The sequence below is a fragment of the Eschrichtius robustus genome, chromosome 14 (genome assembly GCF_028021215.1).
Source record: "Eschrichtius robustus isolate mEscRob2 chromosome 14, mEscRob2.pri, whole genome shotgun sequence".
Classification (NCBI taxonomy): domain Eukaryota; kingdom Metazoa; phylum Chordata; class Mammalia; order Artiodactyla; family Eschrichtiidae; genus Eschrichtius; species Eschrichtius robustus.
In genome coordinates, this window is record NC_090837.1 from 40,382,338 (window position 1) to 40,403,410 (window position 21,073).

The 21,073-nt window shown below is 49.5% G+C and overlaps 1 protein-coding gene across 2 annotated transcripts in view; it reads right to left on the bottom strand.

Moving 5' to 3' along the window:
* Window positions 1-14,019: 14,019 nt before the first annotated feature.
* Window positions 14,020-21,073, bottom strand: part of TMEM241 (transmembrane protein 241) — a 105,288-nt gene continuing 98,234 nt past the window's right edge. For both annotated transcript variants that reach the window (XM_068562249.1, XM_068562250.1), the window contains one exon: window positions 14,020-16,669. In XM_068562249.1, coding sequence (XP_068418350.1) covers window positions 16,609-16,669 — 61 coding nt within the window. In that variant the 3' untranslated portion in view covers window positions 14,020-16,608. The remainder of the gene's footprint in view (window positions 16,670-21,073) is intronic.

The following is a 21,073-nucleotide window of genomic DNA, read 5'->3' on the forward strand; positions in this document are numbered from 1 at the left end:
GGCAGAGTAGAGGACAGCGTGTCCCATCAAGGATGGCCTATCCAGGGCTGCCTATACTTCCAAAGCATTCTGGAAAGCAGGAGGACAAGGATGGGAAAGCTCAAGAAGATCACACGCCCCTTCAAAAAAGGCGGTTTAGCTACGGTGAACCTGACCCTGAACAGCCCTCCTCAGGGCACTGGTGATATCCAGTCCCTCTCTGCCAACTGGGCTTTCCCTGGGGACCTCGGACTCTTGGTGGTTCTCTAATGAGGGGCTTCTGAACAGGAGCTCATCATAAACGATGACCAGAAAGAAAATTTGGGGGTCCAGTGGGGAGGCTGATGGCATCTCTGCCAGAACCACTCACTCTATATATTTTTTTACTGCCTTAAGATAAAGGAAGCAGATCCCCTTTGAGGCGTATCTGGAAGTCCTGGTGAAAACTACAGACTGTTTTATGAGATTCTAAACCAGGTACAATTTTCTCCTAAGGCAGCTGCCTTCTCCCGTGAAAACAATTTTCATTTTTATTTGCAAAATATAAACAAGACACAAATGGAATAGATTCCTTTCCCCTCTCCTTATGTATTGGAGAGAGGGGCGGAAGCAGTTTTCAAGGGGAGACTGCGGGCAAGAGATTTTTCTGGGAAGAGCATGCAACCAGAAGCAGGAGGGCCCAGAACGGGAGGGATGATTTTCAGTAGCAGCCCATGGGGAGCCCAGAGGTAGTGACCCTGGGAGAGGCAGGCAGAGAAAGGAAGGAGGGGGCTCCGGGGCCGGCAGACCGGGTGACCTCAAGCCAGACACTGAAGGGTGCTGGCCTCCTAAGGGGGTCTTAATACCTCCCATCAGAGGGGTTCTGGAGGATCAAGTGAGATGCTACAGTAGACACCTGTAGGTGTTCCATAAATGGACATAATTATTTTTATAATTGAACTTCACTGAGTTAGCAAAGAATATAAATAAAAAGTCCTGCTCTGTAGGGGAGGCTATTGGAGCACAGATATGGCATCTAGGACCAGATGGGGAAGGTACAGTAACTCGCTTGGATTCCCAGGGTCTAGGTGACCCAAGGTCTCCATGGAGTGCATAGCTGCGCAGCTGTGAGGAGGTGCTGGGTGGCAGGCTGGAATTCAGCCGTAGCTTCACCCACCAAGTTGTGTCCACGACACAAGCCTGGAGGAAAGGACACCTTTCTGACTGTTGTGCTCAGAAGATGACATTCTGCCAGGCAGCTGGAGAAACGTAGGTCTGCTCCTGATCCTTCAGAGGAGCTGGGTGGTAGGAGGGCAGGGAACAGAGGGTAGGGGGAGAGGGAATGCCGGGACCCCTACGAGCCCAATGAGATGAACCCCGTCCCATGGGGCAGCTGGCTGCTGGAGCCGTGTGGTGCAGCTGGGTGATGTGACCCCTCAGAGGACCAGTAGGCCATGTTATTTATGGTCAGGGGTGCAGAGGGTGAATGAGCTCCCGAGAGACCCGGAGGAAATGGAACGGCCTCTGTGCAGGGCGAGCAGGGGTGGTCAGGGCTGCTGTGCAGAGAGGCGGCAAGGACCCAACTGCCTGGGCCACTAGCCAGGGAGGGAAGAGGGTGGTGGAGAGGCCAGAGCATGGTGGTTATGGAGGAGTGGTACAGGGTGCAGGGACCCAGCTCTTGAACTATCTTTACCTGGCGGAGGCTGGGCAGGTGGTCACCTCTTGGAACGGGGTCAGTATAAGGAGTTTGGCAAGGCCTGTTAACACCTGGGAGTCCTATTTCACCTTGACTCCCAGACACTCTCCTGGGACCTCTCCCCCTTCCCTCACAAGGTCACTTTCCTGCAGGCTAAACTGGGGGAAAGACGAGGACAGCAGGGGCCTGAAGCCAGCACTTTACCCGCTGAGACGGGGGCACAGATGTTTCCAAGGAAGGGCCTTCTGTTCAATGAACCCCCGAAGCAGAGCCGACGTTGCACTTGGCCTCTGGGTCACTTTCGTCCAGAGTTCCAGGCCACCCACCAACTTGGCCCTAGTCAGACCAGACCAGCCCTGGGCTGCAGAGCTTGGAGTGAGAGGCTGGGAAGGGCTGAGACCGCCTGCCCTGGCCTGTGATGGACCCTAGACTTGAGGAGTTCGGATCTCAGGAGACTCAGAGAGATGACAAGGAAGTGTCCTTCCACAGCGATCCTCCAAGTGCCCTGATTCCATTTCCTGCTCCCAGCCTGTTTCTTTGGGTCCAGCTGGAAGTCTCCTGATTCCCATGGCATTTCACTCATTTACTCTCCGCCACCCAGCCCAAGGGAGTCGCTATGGCTCCTTTCGTGTCCCCACTGCTGGGCAGACACTGGTGTTGGCTGCCCCTTGGTGACCCAGCACCTGGGAGCGGTGGCAGATGGGCTCTGGGTGCCTTGCTGCACCCAAATTACCCCCAAGTGCTGCCCCCAGGAACTCGACGGGGAGACGATGAGGCCCCCGTGGCATCCAGGCTTTGGCGTAGTGAGCCCTGCTTTCCAGGGAGCCTGGAGTCGGGTTGCAGGGCTAAGGAATGAGTGGGAGGGGAGGAAATGGCCTCAGCAAGCAGAGAAGGGTTTTTCTCAGAAGTGTAGTCGTGAACGGGAGGAAGGAGTGAGGGCAGAAGCTCGAGGTTGAGAACCAGAACGTTCTACCCATACTCAGCCTAGATGAGGGAAGTGAAACCACACCTTACTGCCCACCCACAGTTGCAAGACGGGGCTCTTCTGCTATCTTCATTAGCATTTCTTTACTCTTGGGGGGACTGTCCTCCCAAGCAAATAGTGTTTACTATGGAAACTTCCCCCAAGACAACTCTTCCGTGAAAAGTATCTCCAGTTTGTGCCTGAAGATTCTTTGAACCCCTCACCTTGCTGTCTCCACCCATCCTGGACTGTGGTATTGTGATCGTTACCTGATCCTAAATCCCGACACTGAGATACAGTACTCACTTCAAACCAAAATTCTGACCTTGTCTTCCTGGCTTTGAAATCCAAACATTGCTGTTCTCCCCTCCTTGCCAGGGCAGCAGCGGTGCCCTCGGCTTTGTCTTATCAGGAGGTATGTTGGTCATACTTGGGGAGCCAGCTTATGACAGCAAGGTTAAAGAAGGAAGTCAAGTTCGACATTTTGCGTTCTTGTTTTTTTGTTGCTGTGTTGAGAGACTTGAGGGTATTTAAAGCCAGCTGGCAGGGAAAGTTCAAAGAACCAAGAGAGGGCAGGTCAGTTTCCTGAGGAGGCAGGAGGGGCTGGAATCAAAATGAGCAGAGGCGAGGGAGTCACGTGAAGATGGAGAGGAAGGACTTCTCAACTGGGGAAAGCAGGGAAGAGATGTGCCCAGGTGAGCAGGTTTGTCCGGATGAGCTTGGGAAGGTGACAGTTCTCCTCTGACAGCTTCCATTTTCCCTTTAAGTGGTGGGGCCCACCCAAACGGGAAGGAGGAGGGCAAGAAGGGGATGGGGCTTGAAGAGAGCGAAAACGTTTGGAATAGTTGTAGAGACAGGGAAAGTGAACCAGCCTGAGAAATGATCGTTTCCATAGTGCAGGGAGCCGTTTGAGGTTGGTGCTTTTGAACGTGTAGAGAACGTAATCTGCCCTGTTCTGTCACTTCCTGAAGGAACGAATGAATGCATGAGGGCTTCTGGGTGACAGCATGTTCCACGTGCTAAGAGATCTTAAAGTCACTTTACCTCGTCACACTCCATTTGCTCGGACACCCCAAGTCCCCTGCCACAGAAAGCCAACTGCTAGGGAGAGTTCCAGATGATGATAAGGGTCAACAAGAACACTTATGGCTTATGGTGTGCTGGGTGCCGGGCTAAGCACCATACATTGATAAATGGTCTGTATGTGGTTCACGTACATATACATAGGTACATACATGTGTGGTGGATGTGTGTTTACACATACATATCATATAGACATATATAACTCTTTCCTGTGTAAGTCTGCAAACCTACGAGGGGACTAGATTACCTTTCCCACTGTAAAGAACTGGGGCTCCGTGGGGTTCCTCAACTCCAGCCCAGAGCCCCCTGCCCAACAGAGGCAGCTACACACCCCCCTGACCAAGGGGGCTGGGAAAGACCACGCAGGAAAGGCAAGTAGAGAAGTCTCAATAATGAAGAATCAGCTTCAGAATGAAAGTAAAGCATGAAAATAAACTCCATGCCTGAGGACAAGGTGGAATTTACTGTCTGGTGCTCCTGCTTGGGGCGAAGTTGATGGAAGGCAACCTGAGAGTCCCCGGGGGTGAGACACAGAACAACAAGCCGCCAGCCCTTCCCCCTCCTGGCCCTCTCCCTTCCCCCCTCCCTCTCTCCCCCGCCCCCCCCCCGCCCCCGCCTTGGGTCTCCGCAGGCCCTCAAGTCTCTTGAGGCCGCCTCCTCACCTCAAGGGCCGCTTCTGCCCCTGCCCACGGGCCCCCAGGTGCTGTCCCCAGGGTGCCAAAGGGCCAAAGCAGCACTGCGCTCTCAAGGAAGTGAGAGAAAACCACCTCTCCCTCTCAGGGTCACCTTTGATCCCACCGCTCACGGCGCCCAGGCTCCTGTAGAACACATCGTTGATTTATGCCCGGAGTAGCCCTCTCACCTCAGGCCTTGAAAACGTGAGTCCCTGAGGCAGGTGTGAGCAAGTGTGTGAGTGCGTGAAAGAGCATGTGTGTGAGTGTGTGTGTGTGTGTGAGTGTGTGTGTGTGTGTGTGTGTGTGTGTGTGTGAGTGAGGCTGTGTAAGGTGCAGGGAGGAGCAGCAGAGGGGAAACGTAAATATTCTGCATTTTCCCCATCATCTCCTTTACCTCATTGACTCATACAGACAAGCTGCCTACAGACCTCAGGCTCCACCGGGCTGTTCTGACCCCACTGGGCTGGCCTGATTCCAACTCACCTCAAGCCAGGGCTTCTGCTATTGAGGCTCAGCTTACTTGTGGAGCTTTTGACCTAAAACTGGGCGGGCCCCTTGGGGCTGCTCAAGGAATGTGGACCCTGCCCTCTGGGGGTCGGTTAGACAAACCTGAGGCTCACAGTGACCTCAATGCTCCCCATCCAACTGGAGCGAGCGCAGCCAGGGGTGCGGAGCGGGTGGTGAGAACAGCTGGGCCCAACAGGCAGAAAGGAAAATGCAAGGCAGGGCATCCTCACAGGCCCTGTTCAGTGTGATCAGGAAGAGTGATTCGTTTGTTTTGTTTGGGGATTTGATGGGGACAGGGACACCCCAAGGCCAAGGTCATGTAACCCAACACTTGCAGGTCAAAGGAAGGGGGATGGGAATTAAAGAAAGTGCATATCCCTGGTGGGCTGCTTTTCAGATGTCTGGAAACAAAACTTTCGGTAAGAATAAAGGGTTGAGGGACTTCCCTAGTGGTGCAGTGGTTACGACTCCTTGCTCCCCGTGCAGGGGCCCCGGGGTCCATCTCTGTTCAGGGAACTAGATCCCACATGCGTGCTGCAACTAAGAGTTCGCATGCCACAACTAAGGAGCCCAAGTGCCGCAACTAAGACCCGGCACAACCAAAAAAAGAATAAAGGGCTGAGAGGCACAAAAGGACAAATATTGGTTGGCCCAAAAGTTCATTCGGATGTTACAGGAAAACCCGAACAAACTTTTTGGCCAATGAAATATATGATTCCACTCAAATGATGTACCTAGAATAGGCAAATCCATAAACACAGCACCTAGAATAGAGGTTACCAGGGGCTGGGGGCTGGGACGCCGGGGAATAGAAGGAATGGGGAGTTATTATTTAATGGGTACTGAATTTCTATTTGAGATTTTTTGAAGTTCTGGAAATGGACAGTGGTGATGGTTGTACAACACTGTTAATGTACTTATTGCTACTGAATTGTACACTTTAAGATGATAAATTTTACCTTATGCATCGTTTACCACAATTGTAAAAATTAGAAAAAGGGTAATGGGCTGAGGAGGCAAGAGAAGCTGCGGGGAGGACAGGAGGCCCGGGCAGGGTGGAGCCCCGGACTGAGGAGGAGAACATTCGAGGGGCGACTTTGACTCCTGCACAGGGCGTGCTCCACCGCTGACACTGCAGAGTTCTTCACCTGCTATGAATAGCTCAGTCCCAGTGCCTTCACTTGAAGGGATTTGGAATACAGGACTTGGTTGTTCCCCAGCTGGCACATCCCATGAGGGCAGCCCCAGAGCTAGCCGGTCCCTTCCTGCCCAGTGCCCCATCCTCCCTCCCTTCTCTATTGCAGCCTGGTGCCTGTGGGACCCACACAGTCAGCTGCAGCTCTAGTCCCTCCTTTCCGGGAGTGGCAGCCAAAGACACAGGGCTGTCCCTCACTATCACTACGGGAATCATAACACCGTACAGGACCCACGGTGCTCAAGATGGGGGGAGTCTTTCAAAAGGTCCTGCTCTGCTTTTCTTCCCTTTTCTTCTCCTCTGTACCCATAGGCTATTGACACAATATTGCTGCAAATCAAATCACCCCAAATCATAGTGGAGTAAACTAACAGATATTTATTATTTCTCATGAGCCTTGGGGTCGGCTGGCCTGAGCCTAGATCATCCAATCTTGACCCGGCTTGTTTATGTGACTGCAGTCAGCTGAGGGCATCTGGTCTAGGACGGCCTCAGCTGGGAGGACTTAGTTCTGTTCCACGTGGTCTCTCATCCTCCAGTAGGCTAGTCCGGGCTTGTTCGCATGGTGGAAGCAGTCAAAGAAAACGTGCATCAGGTAGAGTTAAACAGGCAAGGAAAACTTTATTCAAGACTATTGCAATAGGGGTCAATTGTAATAGGAGATAAAAATTGAATGCAACTCTGAACACAACAGAAGCAGCTGGGGATTTATAGCCAATGGGCAGGGTGAGCGAGTCAGTGGATGGAAAAATACCAAGAGGAACTTGGTTAGGTACCAAGTGGAGGGAAGGGGCATTCTTGCTAAACTGGCTTGGCAGGATTCTCGCTGAACTGGTCAAGAAGAGGGCTCAGAGAAGTCTGAGAATACAAGTGGAAGTGTCCGAGACTTCTCAAGGCCTTAACACAAAATTGGCAGTGTAACTTTCACTGCATTTATCAGCCAGAGCAAGTCACAAGGCTAGCTCAGATTCAAGCAGTGGGGAAATGGCTCCATCGCATTGCAAATGGCCTGGGCACTGGGAAGGGTGGAACACTGGGGCCATCTCTGCTGCTCTCTCCATGGGAAGACCCTCTTCTATGACCAGGACCATCAGATAGAATGTAAAGCCCCCCATGCTCCCTGTGTCCTGACTTAGATGATCACCAAGCTGAGCATGGAAGGCTTACCTGCACTCAAACGGACAGGCTAGGAGATGCCAGAATTGGAACCCAGGCAACCCAGGGACTTGTGTACCAGTGAGGTTCTCAAGACCAAAAGAAGGCGAAGAGAATAAGACGGGAACCCAATGAATACAATGTGCGTATGTCAGAGACTTGCTCTTAGGACAAAGCAAAAGTCTGGTCATCAGAAGTAAATGGAACATCACACTGGGCCTAGAACTAGGATTTTGTAGACAATGTGGTCTTAATACTACTAAGGGCTACCGTTCCTTGGACATCCAACAAGTGCTAAATGCTATACATTTAATCGTGTTTCATCTTTAATACAGGCCTGGTATTATAACCTCCTTCTTTTATCATTAATGAAATTAAGACTCAGAGTCCAAGACCACAGAGCTGGTAAGTGTAGAGGATTTAAAATCTGTTCAGATCAACACTCAGTGAGCACTTTTATGTGCAGCTCTGTGCAAGGCACCAGGAAAACAAAGACAAACAGACATGGACCCTGCCTTTAAGGAGCTCACAATGTAGGGGTAGGACAGACAAGCAGAGAGGTCATTTCTATGCTGTGAGACAACCATGTGTATAAAGGGTCCAGAGGAGGGTCCAGACCCAATCAGGTCTGTCTCGTGCCAAAGTATTAGTACGTGTCTTCCCCACAGCACCATCCTGGCTCCTTGGAGGCTTTTTCCATTAGGGTTGCCATCGAGGGCTAATAACAGAGACTAGAAATAACAAAGGAGAATTTTTTATTTTCTCTCACTTAAAATGGTTGGAGGTGGGCAGCCCTCAGGTGGCATGGTGGCCCCATTATCTCATCAGAGACCCAGGCTCCTTCTAGCTTCTGTTCCACTATCCTAAGGCCACAACTTCCAACTTCAAGGTTGTCTCAAGGCCCAAGATAGATGCTAGAACTCCAGCTATCATGTCCTCAACCCAGGCAAGAAGCAGAAGGAAGGCAGAAGATTTACCTATCTGAGCTCTTTTAAGCAACTGTCCCCAAAGTCTCACCCACCAACTTCTGCTTACATCTCCTTGGTTGGAACCTACTCAAATAAGCGGCATGGTTACAAGAGAGGCTGGGAATGTATCTGTTAGCTTTATACACAGTCACGCAAATAAAACTAATTTCTATTACTAAGTGTTATGGGTTGAATTTTGTCCTCCCACCCCATAAAGATATGTTGGAGTCCTCACCCGCAGTACCTCAGTGACCTTATGTGGAGATAGGGTCTTTGCAGTGGTAATCAAGTTAAAATCAGGTCATTAGGGTGAGTCCTCATCCAATATGTCCTTATAAAAAGGGGGAATTTGCACAGAGAGGAGACCATGGGAGGAGATACAGGGAGAGAGGCCAGGAACAGAGCCACCCCTCTCAGCCGTCAGAAGGAACCAACCCCACCGACACCTTGATCTTGGACTTCCAGCCTCCAGAACTGTGAGACAAGACATTTCTGCTGTTTAAGCCATTCAGTCTGTGGTACTTCGTTACCGGAACCCTAGCAAACAAATACACTAAGGAAGAGGAAATGTATAAGGGGTTAGCAATTAGCCATCTGGATCCTGAGCTCGTCTGGGTCCTGGAGATGGGATTGGAGCCCCAGCACTCCTGGGGCAGCTGGGGCCAAGCTGAGCCGGAGCCTGCAGGACGGACAAATGGACATGGCTGGGAGGGGTGCGTGATGGGCAGCCGAGGGGGGAGCCACGGACCCTCCGTCATAGAATCCGTTCCCCACGTGCAGAGGCGAGGTTACCAACTGCCTCCACCGTGAGGCCAAGGCTGGGGCTGGGGCTGGAGACGGTCAAAATAGTAGCTTTAAAATGAAACATTGAATAGTCGAAAGAATTTTCTATAAGTTGCTTATCATTGGTCAGAATGCTGTTCTGCTGAATTACATTATGCAGCATAAACCTTAGGTGCTATTAGGAAGTAGTGAACTGCCTTTCTCCTCTAGGACTTCTAAGGAATTGCTACAAGTGATCATTTTTAAATGCTGCATATATCTTCATGATTTTCTATAGTTCTGTTAAACTCAACTATAGTTAATGCCAGAATCTCCTACTATGAGTAAATATTTGGATGTATTATTTAAATCTACTGAAAAGAAATTGTACTTCATGGGGGGATTAGGAGATGTGAAGAATATACATTCACTTTTAAGTTATTGAAAATATGTTCAATGTTCTAAATAATAGCAAATATTAGTTGGAGGTAATTTTCATGGTTTGGTTATTCCGCTTTGAACTGTGGCTTATTTCACACATGCTGTTGATATACATTGTTTCTGATTGTTTTCTATGGTTTCAAAATTCTCACGGCAGTGCCCTCGGTTCCCCTCCTGGTCCACGTCCTCTGTCACCTGTGGGCATGGGTCTGTTCTGTCTAGGGCGAACCTGCAAACCCGCCACGTCTGTTCTCTCCTTTCTCCCGGGAGAGAGTGCTTTACTTAGAGAACGTGTAATGAGTAGTCGACACACACACATACAAATATAATGACGGGTTTGACTCCATTGTACCTTCAAGACCCCTGGAGAAATGAGGACAGATCTGGGAGCTTTTTAAAGTGGTACCACCGGCTGGATAGTGGTGACCGGGCCTCCTCTCCCCTGTCCAGCTTCACCACCAATGGGGGACCCAGGCCCTTTATTCCCCAGAGGACAGCCAACACCAGGCTGTGCTGTGGAACAGACTTTACTGAAGGCCTGGGGATCATAAAGGGCGTTGGCTAAAAAATAAACCTTAACCGTGGCCACCGGGCTCTGGAAGAGTATGGCCCACCCCCTCCCGCTGCCGCTCTCCGGAGCTCCCTCACCCACCTCCAGGTGCTGGGGGTCCCTTCTTCCCACCCCCAGCTTTTCCATGCTCCATGTTCAGGATCCCACCTCACCGCTCACCACCACCCCCCCCAGGCAGGGGCATGGCTGCCGGGGAAGGCAGCCTTTGGTAGAAGGACATGAACTGCTCAAAAACCGGAGTCCAACACAAGAGGCCGCATACTGCATGATCCCTGTTCACAGGAAATCTCCAGAACAGGCACGTGTGTAGAGGTAGAAAATGGATTTGCCTGGGTCAGTGGGAGTGCGGCGGGGGGGGGGGGGGGAAATGAGTGACAGCAGGTACAGGGTTTCTTTTGGGGGTGACGGAAATGTTCTCAAATTAGATAGTGGCGATGGTTGCAGAATTCTGTGAATATACTAAAAACTGTACACTTTAAATGGGTGCATTTTAGGGACTTCCCTGGCAACCCAGTGGTTAAGACTTCACCTTTCAATGCAGGGGCTGCAGGTTGGATCCCGGGTCGAGGAGCTAAGATCCCACATGCCTCACACCCAAAAACCAAAAACGTAAAACAGAAGCAATATTGTAACAAATTCAGTAAAGACTTAAAAAAAAAAAAAAGAAACCCAACACTTTAAACAAAATGGTACATTTTAGGGTATGTGAATTATATCTCAATAAAGCTGTTATTTTTTTTAAAAAATCTCAGTCTGCAGGTCTTCTTGTCAACTCAGGGCCTCCCTGAGAATAGGGAGGGTGTATTTGCTGTAGTCAGCAGTCACATAGAGGGTGGCCAGAGCTGCTCCGCCAGGACAAGGGACAACTTGCAGCTTTCTCCTTGCTAGGCAGACCCTGCCCACAGCCTCCCCTGTGCGAAGAGCCGGGCCTCCCCTCCAGCAGCGGCCAGCTCTGCTGGAGAGTAGGTATGTGATGAATGAAGGGAAGAGGAGGTAAATGAAGGAGTGATTGCTATCACTTGCCGGGGTGGTGAGAGAGCCTGGACAGAACCTAGGGGTCTATCTCCCACTTAGAGCCCTTTTCGCTAAACAGCTCTTCTTAATGCGTCATGCAAATCCACTGGCCAGGGAATGGTGCCTGGATTAAGTCCCCACGTTTCCAAGGGCTCCACTGCTCTCCCGGAGGCTCACTCAGAGTGATGGGTGTGAAGACAAACAGGCACGGAGGCCTTGTGTTCGCCCGCCCATGGGCCTCTTCACACAGCGAGAAGGAAATAAATGACTCAAATGTTCCTTTTGGCTCAGGCGGTTGTTTAAATGGGATTCCACCCTCAGCGGCCAAGGGAGGGGAGCTGGGGGGTGGAGCGGGGCGCGGTTCCTTCAGACCCCTCCCCGGTTGGGCCTGGATGGAACTGGATGAAGGTCTGTGTGCCAAGGTTTGCTTTTGCACAGGGCAAGCCTCTGCTGGCCAGGCCACCGAAAATCAGCTCACAGCAGGAGCAAAGGATCCCCCGTTCCACGAGGAACACAGGATGTCTGAGTGCCTGAAACGTCTCCAGAACAGACGGGAGCCCCGTGTGAGCTCCAGGATGGGCTCAGCCTTCCCAGGGGTTTACCGCCCAGGTCAGAGGACCTGGGAGCTGCCAGGCAGACGGGCAGTGTGGGGTCCGAGTGGCCGACGCCCACGGGGGACAGCACTGCCCTGGACCTTGTACGAGGGCCACCGGTGGCGGGCTTGCCTCCTCTGGTTTGTTCAGAACGCAGTGGTCCGTGGTGGGGGTGAGGTGGGCAGTGCCCACAGACAACGCATAACACAGGACGGGCCAGGGCAGAAGGGTCGTGAAAGCCATCTTGGAATCTTAGCTCAGGAGTGGTGAGCGTGGCGAGGTCTCCTGTCTGGTCAGGCTCTCGGAGGCGTCCTCTGTAAGTCCAGGGTTGTGAAGAGTAGGTGACGCAGCACGGGGGAGGCACCTGTACCCCATCTAGAGCATCACGGGTGCTCACGAACATAATTTGCCAGCCAGGCATTCAAAACAGCCCTTGCCTGACCCAACCCACCTCCTGGCCTCTTGGGCCCTGCCTCGCCGGCGGTTACTGCCTGAGCGTGGCCGGACTCCCCAGCTCCAGCTCTGCTCACTCGGGTCCCCCGTGACTCGCGTGGGGAGACACATGGGAGCTGACAGGCAGGGCTGGGAGGTCACAAACGCCCCTCAGATCCCCATGCACCCTCCACCGAGCTGAGGGCCTCAGGGACGTGACTGACCTTCTCCGTGTCTGCCTTCTCCTCTGCAAAACGAGGCCAATGGCAATTCCTCCGCCAAAGGCTCCTTGTGAGGATTAGGTGAGACGTCTTAGGAGTGAAGCCCTTTGGGCAACACTCTGCACAGCCCACAGTAATTCTCGGTGCTGGGCCCCGCAGCTGGGACCTCTCCCTCCCGGCATCTCTCCAGGTTCCTACCAGGTGCGTCATGCCCTTGAAATGGACCATGAGATCCATGTTCAAGTCTGCGCATCTCGCCCACACCAGCCTGAGAGTGCCCCCGAGGCAGGGCCGAGCCTTCTGTGGCCGCCATTGTCTGCACAAGGCCCAGTGACCTGGCCTCCACTCAGACCAGTGGGGGGCGGCAGCACATTCCACTGTGGGCACCCTTGACTTCACCCCATGTCCCCCAAAGAGGTTCTCACTCAGTTGTTCTCAACCTGGAATCCAATAGAGGCCCAATAGATGGACTTCAGGGAGAATAAACCCCCCAACTACATGCTTAATTGTGTGTGTGTGTGTGTGTGTGTGTGTGTGTGTGTGTGTGACTGCATATTTCGGAAGAGAAATTCCTTACTTTTCATCAGATTTTCAGAAGACTCTGTGTCTCTGTCTGGGCTTTATTTTATTAAAAGCACTTAACTCTCTCTGAAATTCCATTATTTACTTGTTTATTGTCTGTCTCCACCCCTAGAAAGTAAGCTTCAGGGGGACTCATCTTATTCACGGATATATCCACAAGCCCAAAACAGAGCCTGGCACATAGTGGGTTCTCGGTATTTTTTGAATGAATGAATGAATGAGTGAATGAGGTTCTTTGACCCAAAGGCACAGATCCTGCCCTGTAACGGGGGTCTGGGAAAGCCCTGGACACTCAGCGGGGGCCCCCTTCTCCAGGCAGCTCCAGGGTGGAGGGCAGCTGGAGCAGACTGGTTCTCCTCGAACAAGTCTATTCAGGGGAGGGTCTCAGAGTGCTCAGATTGGATCTACCTGAGACGAAGGGCATTCGAGGCTCTCTATCGTATAACAAGTTTTCCCAAAACTTAGTGGCTTCAAACAATTTTGCTGTATCTCATGATTTTGTGGTCAGGCATTCATGCAGGCTCTGATGCTTCTGCACCACGTGGCATTGACTGAGATCACTTGATGGCACTCAGCTGGCAGATGGGCTGGTCCTAGAAGGTCCAGGGCAGCTCCCCTCACATGTCTGGTAGCCTGGTGGGGTGGCTAGAAGGCTGGGTGCAACAGCGACTGTCTACAGGGCTCCTGTACCTGGTCTCTCCAGCACGGCCGCCTCAGGGGAGTCAGACTTCTACAAGGCAGCTCAGGACTCCCAAAGGCTGTTCCAGAAGACCAAGGCAGGCGCCGCAAGGTTTTCAACCTGGCCTTGGAAGTCTGGTATCATTGCTTCTATCATCTCCTACTGGCAGCAAGCAAGTCAGAGCCAGACCGGATTCAAGAGAAAGAGACAGGAACTGCAAGGGATGTAAATACCATTGGGGTAGGTAGGGGTGGGGCACCCTCTCAGTACTCAACGGCCACACACGGCTGGTGCTTACCCTATGGGACAGGGCAGGGCTAGAGGGAGGAGTTGGGTGGACCTCCCTCTGCAGAGCTAAGTGGCCTGGATGCTGGTAGAAGTCTGGGCCTGTGTTTAAGATGCAAGAACTCACTCCCCAAGGATAACAACCTTTTCTGCAATACTCTCCTGTTGAGGCTGAAGAGAAGAGAAAGGCCAATTACCAAGAAAATAAATGGTTTATTTTTCCTTATATCCATAGCAGATTAGTAATAATACACAATCACACAGAACTTTGCTTCTCCTGACAGAAAGCGTATTCTTTATTTGGACAAATAAAAAGACAAAACACCCTGGCTTTGACATGGGGCCAGCAAGGACATGACCCAGATAGGACATGACCAAATAGATCATTTCGGGTAAAAGGGAGTGCTGGGGTAACCTGAGGATTCCCCACCAGGGGGGCCAGGGGCCCAGAGAGCCACAGAGAATGAGAGCAGTAATCTAGGCCAGTCCCTTGATTTACAGCCCTCTAGGCTCACCCTGAGTTCAGAGCTGAGCACGTGAGCTTGGGCATAAAAGATGGTGGTAAAAGCTTGAAGAAAAAGTCCCAAGAAGAAATGGAAGCTGAAGGAAACAGGATGGTATATTGAAGAAACATCTTATCCTTTGCCTCTTGCTAGTGTCAAAGTAAGAAAAGACCTGAGATTTTAAAAACAATGGGACTCTGGAATGAAGTTAAAAAAATCACACAAACAAACACCAAAAGAAATCCTTGTTAGAGATTCTTTAAAAAGAAAAAAAAAAAAGGTTTAAAATTCTGCAGCAGAAATTTTGTTTTTTGTTTTTTTGAGGTACATTTATTTCTTTTATTGAAGTATAGTTGATTTACAATATTGTATTAACTTTCAGGTGTATGGCATAGTGATTCAATATTTTTATAGACTATACTCCATTAAAAGTTACTACAAGATAATGGCTATAATTCCATGTGCTGTACAGTATATCCTTGTTGCTCATCTTTTTTATATATAGTAGTTTGTATCTCTTAATCCCATACCCCTAATTTGCCTCTTCCCTTCCCTCTCCTTTTTGGTAACCACTAGTTTGTTTTCTATATCTGTGAGTCTGTTTCTGTTTTGCAAATACATTCATTTGTATTATTTTTTAGATTTCACATATAAGTGATGTCGTACAGTATTTGTCTTTTTCTGTCTGCTGCAGAAGTTTCTGAGGTCAGTCCTGCTGGAACAGGGGACGGGGTTTGTTAACTGTACATGGCTCTTTCTAGCCTTAGGAATCTCCATTTGCTCAAATGAGACTTGGAAAGACAGACCTAAGATGACACTGGGACAGATGCCACTTTCTGTAAAGAGAGAACTGGCCTCAGTTGTACAGAGACGGTTTTGTGGGAGCGAAAAAACAAAGAAAATTGTAAACCCAGATTTTCTATTTGATCCTCGGTAGAAGGTTTGACATCTCAGATTAGGAACAAAAAGCAACGTGAAACTATATATGTATAAAGGTCACTCTGAACATGTTTACCTTAAATGACAAGCAGAGACCAGGAAAAGACAAGGAAATGAATTTAAGGTACTCAAGGTCCAAATATACTAATCCATTCCTATTTGTTTCATCTTCTGTTTCTTTTTTCAACAACTTGGAGAAAAAATTGCAGGAAGAATGGCCTGACTGAGCTGACCTTAGTCTTCACAAGGCCAAGAATGGACAAGGCTTGTTTCCCAGATGCTGGAGGTGGTCCTTCATCACTAACGGGGTGTCCCACCCTGCAGGGCCTGGATCCTTCCTGGACAGGACTCCCTGGACTTCATTACCTTCTACGTCTCAAAATGACCAAAACTGACACCTGGCAGAGTATAATGCATTCAGAAAACCTATTATGAGCAGGAATATTTGGAGCTAGACATTATTTTCTTAAACCTTCATTGGAGTTCAGAATCAAATGACCATTTCATGCAAATTCATTTCTTTTGACTCCCATAAAGGCAAGGTTTAGAGTTTTCATCCAATTTTTAATCTGGCCTGAAAAATATATTTCAGTGTTCAATGATCTGAAACCTCCTCTGAGATATCAGGGAATTAAATGGATTACGAATATAACTGTGTGTGCGTTTACATATTTATGTTTGTTTGCTGTTTCCTCCACCAGTGCTTATTAATCCTATTCCCTCTGGTAATCATTAGCACCAAGTTACCCTAATGGTAGGCAAAAAAGGGCGTGTGGAATTCAACACAACACACAACCATAAGAAGGCTTCAGCACGCACTCTGGAGAAGTAGTGTCCTTGCTGGCGTCTTACTTGGCCCAGAATCCCCATTTACCTCCTCCACTCCTGCCCCCAGTGGAAGCCAGCTCGAGGAATTCTCTCTGCGCCCCTAGGTGGGGGAGTGTGAGTTCTATGCAAGCCAGCCTGACAGCAAGGAAAGGGTGTCCCCGGAGGAGTCTCCAAGGATGTAAAATCACAAAACAAAACCAAAAAGGCAACACAATACCTTGGGCCCACTAGCAGGCAGTGAACGCTTATCTGGGAAGGGTGTTTAGTAAGGAGGCTTGCGTGGCAATCAAGGTGGGTGGAGCCATCCCCATGCAGGTGAAATCCTGCATCTGTTTCTGCACAGCTGGGCTCACAGCACAGTCAGCAAGACTTGGGGGAGCCTCTCGACACAGTCCACTCTCTGCAGCGGCCCAGAGACCCCAGAAAAAGTTCTCCTCGATGCAGCGAGCAGCAGTGTCTCATCGTTCTTGCTTTCTTCTTTCTATCGCTAGGACAGGGAGCTCCATAGCCCAGGGCGGTGTTCTCCAGCTGCAGCCTGGGAGTCCACTCTCCCTGTGTTTAGGAGCCCTTCCGCTCTGAGAAAACCAGCAAGGCCTCTCCAAGGCCGCCGACCAGGAGGCTGCAAGAAACAGCAAGAGGTCATCTTTCCCCTCCCCAGAGCCTGGGGGCTCTGGACACCCGGAGTTGCCTGGTGCCCACATACCGCAGGCCAAGGGATGCCCCCTCATCCTGCAGCTGAGCGTCTTGTCCCCCGCCCGCACTGCCCCGCTTTGAGGTCAGGCCCAGGGACTGCCCAGTCGTCCAGGGTAAGCCTCAGCTGTGCGGGGGGAGGGGAGTGGGCTGCAAGGTGGGTTGTGATACCTCCCCTTAGGGAAGAAGGTGATGTGTCCCAACCATCCTGACCAGGTGACAGTGACTGCCCTTCATTAATGCTCTCTGGCAGAAATACTGGAGGAGGGCTTCCCACAGAGCCGCCTGGTACTTTTTGCCATAGAGGGTTGATGAATATAAAATCATGCAGATATCCATAATCTTATCATTATTAAGCTGACAATCTCTGAATCCTTTTATTTCATTTAGACTAACAGAACATTTAAAAACAAAATACACATGGGGAGGGGACCTCCCTACTGGCGCAGTGGTTAAGACTCCGTGCTCCCAATGCAGGGGGCCTGTGTTCAATCCCTGCTCAGGGAACTATATCCCACACGCATGCCGCCACTAAGAGTTCACATGCCACAACTAAGGAGCCCAACTGCGACAACTAAGACCCAGCGCAACTTAAATAACTAAATAAATAAATATTTTTTAAAAAAAGAATAATGAAGAAAATACAAATGGGGAATCATGAATTTCCCACCAGAGCAGAAAGATATATGGTCAGTGATTTGAAAATGAAAAAAATAGCAGGAGAACGGAAGAGTGTGAGAAAGAGAAGACCTGGATATTTTAACATGCCTAAAATGTAATACAATGAAAGGTCTGCACATTTCCTATTTTAAACTTCTCAGTAGACAACCTGGTGTCTGTCTGAATCCCCTGTCATTCTTCCCCAAAAGCACTTCTAAGGCCTGGGCTGGGCCATGAGTAAAGGATTTTGATGGGGGTCCCTGAGGATGAAATGCTCTTGTCCAGAGGTGCCAACAGCCCTACAATCCCACCTTCTTCTTCCTTTTTTCTCCCATTTACCCGCCCAGTATCCCACTCCTCCTATACACCCACTCCTCCTATACACGCACACACCATACTCTCACATTTGGGCTATTGCGTCTCCATATTCCTAACATATATCTAAGGCACCGAATGTATGAAACACACTTAGGCTGTGCATATCCTGTTCCCAGTGAAAAATGTCACCTATGTGGGTGACTTCGACATAAAGATAACTTGTACCATGGACCACTTCCAGTATAGCAGTGAACTGAATAAGTGTGAGAACAGAAAAACAATAAGCTGAGTTCAAACTGTGCTCAGGTGTTTTTAGCTACGTAATCCTGCAAGTGTTATTCGGCTGTTTCCTCAGCTGCACCACAGGAGACAATCACATCTAACCATCTCTGTGAGGCTTAGAAGGACGTACTTGAAGCAGCTGACCCCCGTGTGTGACCTACAATGGGCAAGCAATAAAATATTATTCTTTTCTCGACTGCTCTCCCAGAGTAGGGATCCCTTTCTCAGCAGCCGTCACCACTGGCTGGCTTCCCCAACTCTGCTTGAAAACTCCTTGTGAAGGACGCATCCTGCTCTGCAAAGCCAGCTCTAGCCATGAGATTCAGGCAAGCATCTATGGGCACCTACGGGCATCTTGTGGCAGGTCCCAGGCACGAGGTTCTTCCCTCCTGGAGGAAGTCCTGCCTCATACTGACCTGACAGCTGCTTCTTACAACCTCACCTGTGAGTCTAAGTTCTGCTTTCTAGAGCAACAGAGAACAAATCTACGCCCCCATCACCCATCTGCCAACCCTACAGAGTGGGAAAATCCCCTGAACCCCCGCCATGTCCCCTCCCTGGTGATGTCAGGCCTCTCTCTCTGGGTGAGGGCAGAGAGGCACTAGTCAAGTAGCCAGTCACTGGGGAGTGGGCTGGGAGGATGACCCCCGAGCCCGCTAACAAGGGGGAAAGACAGGAGAGGGGCCCGAGGGAGATGTCTGCCTGATAGCTTAAGCTCCAAGTTGGAATGTACTTTCCTCTTTCCTTTTTATTATAATACAGAAGTATTATAATAGTGACGATAAGTTGATGAATTCTCTTTAACGCATACTGAGCTCATAATAACGTAGCTGAAGTTTGTGTCTATGTTACGAACCGAATAAATTTCTGAGGACTTTCCTAGATCTATACTCATCATTTATAGGATTGTTCCTGGGAGAAACTAGGGTCCAAGTTCCAAAAGACCGTATTGTGAAACATGACCCATTTGTGCTTGTCCCTGGTCTAGTTCAGGGACAGACCCAGATGCTGGCGGGTTCTAGTGCCTCTTCTCTTTGGATGAAGAAGGGCCTGGGAAGGGGAAGCCATTCGTTTTGTACACAGGCTCACCTCTAAAGATCTGGCTTTCCCTTCTTAGCCAATCTGCTGTTTCCTTCAACATCCCTTAAAGAACGCACATATGAGCTTCTTAAACCCCTGGGAAAGCAAAGAGTCACCGTGACCTGATGCAAGATCTGTACAGAACTTTGGCTTTGGAAGAGTTTTATTTCTGCAAATGTAACGGGGGCGGTCACAGTCATTTCCACTAATCTTCCTTAATCACCAGGGAGAACAGGGTATCGGTTGGCTCTTTGCCACCCTCACACCTGCAGCCTTAGAACAATGCTGCAGCGTAATAAACTTGCATTTCATCCCCTTGGCTTAGTGAGTTAATGAAACACCAAGCAGCTTAGGGAACCCTGACATGAAAAACAAACCTGGTTCCGTTTAGTGTTAAGAGAGCCAGGGAGGTGAGCTTTGATGCTGTCTTCTAAACAGCGGGAGATGCTGACACAAGGAGGGGGCCAGGAATCTTAATCGCATTACAGCTGGTTAAGTCAGAGCTTTACTGGACTGTTTGCAAATCTTATAATCCCCGTCATTCCTGAAATGAACAAACTTCATGTAACAAGGCATAAACATCAGATTGCAGAGCAGAGGCAGCCAGAAATAGTCATCACTCGCTTCTCTTCCAGGGGGTTATTTTCAGCGTCTCTCCACTCCTCTTTTCTCCCATCGGGAGCCAAAGGCCCCATCTCAATTTTACATTTATTACTGTGGTGATTCAATGATTTCCTATGGAACCCTCCAGACAGAGGACAGAGACTGTATCCTTTCCCCAGCTGTAGGCCTAGCACTTAACACAACACCCAATAAATATTTACTCAGTGAGTGATGGAATTCTTATAACTGCTCCCCCTTTTCCCATCTGGATTCCAAACTATTTTTGTTTTTTTTCTCTTTTCCTCACCAAAACTAATTCACCACTCCCTTGGGGACTTGCTGAGCAACAGTTCACAATCTGATAAACTACTCTGTGTCGAAAGGTAATGAGCATAGTTATGAAGGCCTTTCTCAGCATTTTAAAGAAGAGGTTTCAAATGTTTAATTCAAATGAAAAACTGAAAAACTTCAGACACTGTGATCCTAGGTGCACTCTGGGGTGTGTGGAAGTTCTTTCTTCACCCCTAAGTTCACTCTTCCTACAAAGAGACTTGGGCAGTCTCCAAGCATTCCCCTAAAATTAAAGGCGCAGACATCTCTACTCAGAGAAGATATAAGACCATTTTCTAAAGACTCTTGGTGTTCGTGAGGCTGGAACTAGGGTCAAGTTGAAGCGATCCTCATGTTTGTAGCCCAGGATCAATGGCAGGCCCGGTGAATGATGGGCAAAGGTGAGGAGCTCATCACGAAATCCTACAAACAAAGAGGCTGTGTTTTGATTTTTCCTTTCTCTCCTTGTACCTAAACTATTCCACAGAGAAGAGTGACTCTCCTTGTCTAAAGAGGATTCAAAGTGGAGGCACACACAACTAATTCAACTCGACAGGAACATCACTCACAGTTCAGAATTGTTTTCTTTTGTATGTGTTGAATCCCCTTTGCTGAAATTTTGGAATAGAGGGAATTCATTATAGATCTGCACCCTAAAATGTTGTTAATTAAAAAATGAATACATATTAATCTGGATATTTAAATTACTGGGCTTGCAATAGATATTAAAATACTGGGCTTTTATAATTAAAAACAAGGTAATTAGCTGGACAAGAGCAGTTGCTTTTTTTTAATATAAATTTATTTATTCATTTATTTATTTTTGGCTGTGTTGGGTCTTTGTTGTTGCGCACGGGCTTTCTTTAGTTGCGGCGAGCGGGAGCTGCTCTTCGTTGCGGTGCGCAGGCTTCTCATTGCGGTAGCTTCTCTTGTTGCAGAGCACGGGCTCTAGGCGCGTGGGCTTCAGTAGTTGTAGCACGCAGGCTCAGTAGTTGTGGCACACGGGCTTAGTTGCTCTGCAGCATGGGGGATCCTCCCGGACCAGGGCTCAAACCTGTGT